This window comes from Aptenodytes patagonicus, chromosome 2, assembly GCF_965638725.1.
Source record: "Aptenodytes patagonicus chromosome 2, bAptPat1.pri.cur, whole genome shotgun sequence".
NCBI classification, from domain to species: domain Eukaryota; kingdom Metazoa; phylum Chordata; class Aves; order Sphenisciformes; family Spheniscidae; genus Aptenodytes; species Aptenodytes patagonicus.
In genome coordinates, this window is record NC_134950.1 from 159983751 (window position 1) to 159991821 (window position 8071).

At 47.1% G+C, this 8071-nt stretch overlaps 1 protein-coding gene across 1 annotated transcript in view; it reads left to right on the plus strand.

Moving 5' to 3' along the window:
* Nucleotides 1-7461, plus strand: part of ADARB2 (adenosine deaminase RNA specific B2 (inactive)) — a 327269-nt gene extending 319808 nt beyond the window's left edge. The window contains exons 9-10 of the mRNA XM_076331882.1: nt 1967-2145; nt 5044-7461. Of these exons, the coding sequence (XP_076187997.1) occupies nt 1967-2145; nt 5044-5220 (356 nt within the window). The 3' untranslated portion in view covers nt 5221-7461. The remainder of the gene's footprint in view (nt 1-1966; nt 2146-5043) is intronic.
* The last annotated feature ends 610 nt before the right edge of the window (nt 7462-8071 follow it).

Here is an 8071-nt window from a genome sequence, read left to right on the forward strand (position 1 = left end):
CAGGAGCAATGAAAGCGGGTCCCCATCAAGCTGTGCAAACCATGAGCTGTTGCTGGAGCTGCTGCAGGCAGGGGTTCTGGTGGGAGCTGCCGTTTGGAAACAGAGATCCAGCCCTGGCACTGGCCTGTGCTGAGGCGGCTGGGCCAAGCAGCCCCTGCCCACCAGCATGGTCCCCACCTGCCTGCTCACCACAGTGGTTTTTGTTGTCCAGGTTTGCAGGCTAGTGGCCCACACAGCAAATTAGTAGAGAGGGACTCAACAGCTGGATCCAGACACATCATCCAATGCCCACATTTTCCAAAATATTCGAACTGCTTCAGGTCACTCTGTCTTTTCCAGCCTTGGAAGCTCCCAGTGTTGATTCTTTGCTCCCAAAAGTACTAATGAGCAGGGCAAGGTGGAGCTCACTTGGTTACATTTATCCTGTTCTGGAAAATAAACCAACCAATTTCTTTATTCCTCTTATTTCCTTGCAAAGACCCTTCCTTGGTTTCAGGTACAAGAAATAAGAAAGCGACAGGAGTCATGAAAAGGTTGAACTACACTAAATGGTTAAGAAGAGACAGGAATTTACCTGATTAAAAAATAACTCTCTCCAATGTAAACACCCATACCTGACCTTGAAGCCTTGATCTGCATTTAGAGCCAAGGGAGGTCTCACCCATAGAATCATAGAATCATAGAATAGTTTGGGTTGGAAGGGACCTCTAAAGGTCATCTAGTCCAACCCCCCTGCCGTGAGCAGGGACATCTTCAACTACATCAGGTTGCTCAGAGCCCCGTCCAACCTGACCTGGAATGGTTCCAGGGATGGGGCATCCACCACCTCTCTGGGAAACCTGTTCAGTGTTTCACCACCCTCAGCGTAAAAAAATTTTTCCTTATATCTAGTCTAAATCTCCCCCCCGTTAGTTTAAAGCCATTCCCCCTTGTCCTGTTGCAACAGGCCCTGCTAAAAAGTCTGCCGCCATCTTTTTTAGAAGCTCCCTTTAAGGGCTGATAGGCTGCAATAAGGTCTCCCCAAAGCCTTCTCTTCTCTAGGCTGAACAACCCCAACTCTCTCAGCCTTTCTTCATAAGAGAGGTGTTCCATCCCCCTGATCATTTTTGTGACCTCCTCTGGACCCGCTCAACAGGTCCATGTCTTTCCACGTAGGCAGTGGACTCCAGTATGCGATTCAGATGTCCAAAACTGTCCATGTGAATGACACAAAGGTCATGCAGTCACACCAGACGACCGAAAACATCTTCATTGTAGCTGTCTAAAATTAAATAAGATGCATTCCACTTAAAGATATCCAAAATATTGCCATTAGGACACTAACTAGCTCTTGAAGAGATTGTTGCACCCATACAGGGTAGGAATCTTGCAGGCAGACACAAGGTGGGGAGCAAGAGTTTTCTGTGTAGCTCTGTGATGTCCACAAGACCATTATTAACTTGGATCTAATAAACTCTCTGTAATGATGAAATCTGTGTTTTGTATTTTCTTATCCCCCATTTGTACCCCCTATAATCCAGAGTCCCCGTCACAGCAAAGGCCCCCGCAGTTAATAACAGATAAATATGCTGGACCATGGAAAGCTCACCTGGAGGAACTCATGGCAAAAGCACTTTGCTGCTCAGTTCCTTTTAAAGACCAGTTATCCCATTAAAGCCTTTCTGAAAGATTCCACTCAGCAACCATAACACTGCTGTCAAGACCACGCGCTACAATCTAATGGCTTTCCTTAGGCTACAAAAAGTTTGCCTGCAAGGTGGAAAAAGATCTATAGGAATTGCTAAATTATTCTCTCTAAGGTACTCGGACTGGCACCATTTAACTGATGGTGACAACAGCATGTGCAGTGCACAATGTCAGCGTGTTCACTCAAGGAGGTCTCATGTGCCACAAGGACCCACCACATGTTAGCAGCCTCTGAAGGTTTTGAGTGCTGGATGTTACTAGTGTCCTTCTCTCCTGCTAGGAGTTAGCCACGCTGATGCTCGGCAGCCTGGAAAATCTCCCAGCTTCAGTGTGAACTGGATTGTGGGGAACACCGACCTGGAGGTTATCAACGCCACGACAGGGAAGAGGACCTGCGGGAGTCCCTCACGGCTCTGCAAGCACATGTTCTTCACTCGGTGGGCAAAGCTTCATGGCAAGGTAGGTCTGATGCGCTGACAGGACACTGCCACCAGCCCTAGGTGGGCTAGTCCTTACCCCAAAGTCAACCCTGTTTTAGCAATCTCATGATGAAGCTGCAGCCTCCACAGGTGTCCTGTGTCCCTTCTGGTAGGGCCTGGGAGAGGATCAGGAGCCAAGAGCCTTTGGGTCAGCTATGGGAGCTGAGAGTCCAAAGAAAGCCAAGGGCAGAAACCCAGGCGGGTTTGGAGGGGAGACAGGTGTTCTGGCTGTCCTTGGTGATGGAGCCATGCTCGGATGAGCAGTCAAAAGCCAAGAGAGTGTTGAGTGTCCATACAAGCACAACTGGGTAATTTTTTATGCATCTCACCCCAAGTATCCCTTTGACTCTAAGGGGAGTATCAACTCACTAAGTCTTAGAGGCCTGAGGGAAGTACTTCTTACAGCCTTGGAGGCATCTAACTCACTTCATTGTTCCATAGGGGTTTAAACCTAACCCCCCCCCTAAATCCCAACATAAACCACTCCCAATCTCATCCAAGTTAGCTGACTAAAGCAGGTGCTATGGATTGCCCACTCCCCTTCTCTTCCCCACTCTCCCAGATATGTTGATAAATCCATACAACGATACAGCTGCTCCTCACAGGGCGAGTGGCCAGGTGCTGAAGGCTCTTCAATTTCATTACACTCAGCAGCAGTACAATTTAATGGCATTAAAATTACAGGTTGTATTTAATTAAAATGGCCACCACCCCTTGACAGCCCTGCTCTCTCTAGGGTAGATGGCCATGGACTCCCCTTATTTGAAACGGCACCGAAGTCAACCTGCCTTTGTGCTTCACTTTACTTGCCACAGACAGGAGACAGTGGCAGGACAGATGGATGGCCAAAAACTACAGAGTGGAACCTAGGGATGTAGGACATATAGGAAGAAGCTTGGTGTGGAATAAGGAAATTTTCCTCTCATTATTCCTGGTTCTGGAGTCACCATTTCTCCTCTTGCCTGACCCTTCAAGGAGGTGCTGGGTGACAGAAGGACACAGATACCGACGTGGTGAGCCTGACCCCACCACTTCCAGGAGGAGCAGCAGAGAAGATGCAAAGTGTCTCTTCAGCCCACCTACTTTCAATGCTAGAATATTAATTTGCTATAAGGAGTCTTGTCAAGAATTGTCGTGCAGTCCGTGTAGAGTGGGAGAAGACAAGGACAAGAAAAATTATTTTCTTAAGTGCCAAAACCTTTTTACTATTGGGAAATGAGTGGAAAAGAACAAGGCAGAGTGATGGCAGGGAAGTCTGGAGCCACTTCCACCAATTAAGTCATTCAGGAAGGCAAAGGGACAGGCAAGTGGGGAGGTATGAGGACAAGCCCAAAGGGGTTGTTCTGCTCTGCAGGACACCCCAGGGAAAGAGGCTGGTGGGACTCATCCCAGCCCAGGCAGTGGCATGACCTGTCCTAGCAGGGACCCTGAGCCTGGGGGGAGCAGAAGGGACCAGCCTGGGCTTCGAGCCCAGGGCTCAGTCACCGGTCGGCGGCACAGGTCCCAACCTATTTCTTGCATAGCAGGTGGCATGGGAAGGAGGGCGAGAAGCACTCCTGCTGCCCCCAAAAAGAAGGGATCCTCGTGGGAACAAAACCTGGGACAAGCTGGGCCCCGGGGCAGGCTATGGCCAGGACTATGGCCGGAAGAGCTGAACTGCACCTGCCTGGCACTGGGGATGGGTTTGGGGTGAGCAGGAGGGAGTAACTCATGGCTGAGCAGGGCACTTTGCTTTTGACAAAACAAAGTGATAATGTCATTGGTGTCCACCTCTGGGTAACAAAGGGGCAGCTGGAGGGGAGCCACCACTGGCCAGACCAGCTTGTGGCCCACTGATGCCCGGGCTGGCAGCATCACCCTCCCTTGCAGGCTGGGCCAATACACCCCATGGTGTGCCGGCGCCACCCGGACTGGAGTAGCTCATTTCAGGCTGTGCATTCGCCTTTTCCTTTAATCTGCCTTTCAGCATCTCTTCTCTTTAGACAGAAGGAAAACAGTGGTGTTTGCTCTCCGAGGCCGTGTTTTGAGGGTACTTTTTCCTACAGGGTGCTATTCCCTGGCTTGTAAGCATTGGACTTTCACCTGCCTGCTTGCTCTAAGGCATTTTCCAGACTTCAGTTTCTTTCATATAATGTCAAAGCCTCACTGCTGTTAAGACTTGGGCAGGTCAGAGGAGGTCATTAATTTAGTCCTTACGCAAAGCGAAGGGTGCTTGCTCCCACGTGTGCGCTCTGGGTGACGAGGGGCAGTGGACATGTGTTGCTGTCTCCTGAGGCAGCTCCCGGTGGGCAGCTCCCGTGTCCCAGCAGAGCACTCGGTTTTCCCACACCAGCACAAATCTTCATGCCCGATTTCTGCCCTCTCCTGGGCAGGTTTCACAGCATCTCTTAGGATAACACATTAAAGAGGAAAAAGGGGAGAGTGTGGGAAGGGACCCTCCTTCTTGTGTCTCTTGGCATTACTTCGAAACACTGAGCTGCCCTGCTCCCCAGGCTAAACTGAGCACATTCTTCAAAGATCCCCAGAAAGGATTTTTTCCCTTCTTTTTCCTAAAAATCATCTTATATTAGGAAGTAGGTTTTTGCCTTTGTAAAACACACCAAGATTAGCTACTGCCTATGCCCACTCCAAGGCAAAGCTGTTTACCCCGTTCCTCTTCGCAATGGCTCGAAACCATGTCACAGGCATTTATTGCTTCCCTGTTTTTTTGTTGTTAAACCAAAGGCAAACACACAAAGCACAGTGATAGTTTGTTTGTTGCTTATGAAATGTAGGCAGGAAGATTATACAGCTACTGAAGCCTCCTGTTTCTTTTGGCTCATCAGTTGATTTTTTTTAATTTTTTTTTTTTTCCCCTTCTCTGATTTTTGTTCTGCAGCTGAGCACACGAATACCAAGCCATGGAGACATGCCATCGGTGTACAGCGAGGCAAAGCTGGTGGCTCAGACGTACCAGTCTGTCAAGCAGCAGCTGTTTAAAGCATTTCAGAAAGCCGGTCTGGGCACCTGGGTGAAGAAACCCCCAGAGCAAGATCAGTTCCTACTAACTGTATAAATCACTTGACACCTTTGCTACATGACCGGATCAAATCAGCTGGAGAGAAGGCTAGGCAGGATGCGTGAGCCGAGAGAATTGAAGCAGTTTGAGATTTAATAGCAACCTCCATGGGAATATTTGCTTTTAATTCTGTATTGGAAATACATAAATAGAAATGTGTCTGATGCACTGAACTCGACTTTAGAAAACTGCTTTTTCATGATCCCTTCCCAAAAACGTACCTGCCCAAATTATAATGCAACCCCCACAAAGATACTGCTTTTCATTGTTTATTGCTGTTGGTTATTACTGATTTGAGGCGTTAGCAGGCCACCTGTCTGATCCAAAATAGAGTTTGTTTTCCCTCACATAATCAGTGCAAGAGTCATCACTGAAAAATGGAAAATAGTGAGCAAAGACGGAAGCACCCCAGGCACACGGCATGACAACAGGTCTCAGAGCATCCATAATCATCCATGTCTAACCTCTATGCAAAAAACATCCTGTTAGCTGCCTAAATCTGTGAGAAAGAATTTGGACCTCAAAGATATGCAGCATTTTTAAACTCTGCTTTCCACTGCTGGCTCTGAGCACAAAGCCGGGTGTCAGGCTTCCCTTGGTTTTCACACTTACTCCCTCTGATGCCTTGGACAAACCACTTCCTACCAAATCTTCAAATCTGGCCACAAGTCTTGCACGCTGCAAATTTTAATTACCCAGGCCCAGTTCATCACACATGCCCTTTAGACACCAGCCGGGATGCAGATGCTCTTCAAGAGGGCACAGTTCTGCAGAGGCTGCTGGTGAAGACCGGTGAAGACCGGTGTGACGACGGAGGGAGCTTCAGGTAGCTGCCTAAAATCAGGCAGGCTGGAGCCAGGACCCAGAGCCTCAGATTTCAAACCTTGTGAGGATCCACGGCTCTAAATTAAGTGGGTGTGAGCTCAGGATGCTCCGTACATCTGAAAAATCGTTGGGTTGGGTAGCCACAACTAAGACATCCCAAACTAGAGACACAGTTGATACTTGGCTCTTTCCTGCCTCAGTTTCTCCATCTGTCAAATGGGGATACTACTACTTACCTGCTTCACATCTAAGGAACTTGGCAGGAACAAAGTGCTCTGGTCATATGCAATGGTCTAAGCCAGATTCTGTCACTCTTGCAGTGAGTTTTACCTCCCCACATAGTCCAACTGACATAAGTGCAGCAGATGCAACTACAGGCTAGGGTAAGGTCTTACTCAATATAAGAGCTTTCAGATTCTGGCTTTGTGTAAATGCCAAGTATTGTTGTTATTATTATTATTATTATCATCTGCAGTTTGAAAAGCAGGTGGGGTTTTTCAGTTAGGAGGGGAGTAGCACCCAACAGTTAAATATTTTCTTCGTAACTGTGGCTGGGTCCGATATAATCTCATCTTGGCACCATCCCAAAATTCATCAGAATGCAGAAGATACAGTCGTGGGAGAACTGGGCTTTGATAGTCCCACTGCAGAACCAACCTTCAAATGCCCTGTATATTTCTTTCAGTTTTTGTTTTTTTAAATGACAGGATTTGCGGGTATATAACTACTGTTTTCTTTTTATTCCTGTGATTCTCTTTAAATCTCTATGGAACATGCTGCTACTGATTTGTGATAATTGTCTTGGTATTTTCTCAGAACTGTCAAGCTGAGTTACTTTTCAAACAACACAAGGCTCATATTTTTCCATGTAATTTCCTTTACACGGGAAACTGTTCCTATCAATAAAGATAGATGCTCTTTATATAGGGTTTATCATGTTTGGAGAGCCATATACAGTAAATACATTGTTTATTGATGCCCACAATAGAATAGCTACAGTATTTTGATGAGATTTTATTTTTAGATTATAAACTACAAGATGTATCTATAGTGTCTTGTATAAAAACAATTGTGATAAACTAGAATTTTTAAATTAGATAAAACAAAGCTCTCCCCTTCCAGAAACCTTTTCAGCAAAATAATACATTCCATATTAACTACCAAAAATATTTTAAACAAAAATCATTAGAGTAGAAATAGTTCAAAGAAAAAAAAAAAACACCTGAGACTTTTCAATAATGGAAGCATTTTGTGGTAACCATTTTGTCAATACTTCGACCACTTTGTCAGCTCTTCTGATTAACATTCAGAATATTTTTGGCACCTTCTGGAGCTTCCCGGTACCTCCACATGGTCCCATCCTCTAACACAGCTGTCACTGGTGCAGACCTCCAGTGTGATCTGGGCAGCGAAGGTGCCTAGAGGGGCAGCGGGCGGGTGGGAAGTCAGGCCTACGACTGGAGGTGCGGGAGAAGCTGTGGGTGACAATGGCAGTGGTGGTCCCAGGGGCTCCGGCTGCTCCCACCGAGGGAGAGAAACCACAGGGCAACCAGAGAGGAGGACAAGGTTTCTCATGCGGAGATCCACAGGGCAGGGGGAAGCAGTGTCTTCTACTTTTCCTCTCCAAGTTAGTCTTTATCTAGCACACAAGAGACCTCAAGGCTCCTCCTTATATCTCCCTGCCCTCATCCACCCTCCTCCAGCCCTGGCATGACGTCAGCTCAACTAATGCATATAGCTCCACAGGCCAGTGTTGCAGCTACTGTGACAAAACACCATGCCTGGTTATTTTTAAGGACAAAAAGAAAAGTGTGGTGTGATTGAATTATCCTTTGTTGTAAGAAATACATAAATGCAATCCTGGAGTCAGCTGCCAGAATGAATTTAGTAGTGGGGACCAAACCGCGTCCCCACTGCAAGTGGGCATCAGCTGATCTCACTGAAGGCAATGGAGTTGCACCTGCTTGCACTAGGGTTGAATATGACCTTAAATGTCTACTTCTTCTCATTACGTGCAGCGATA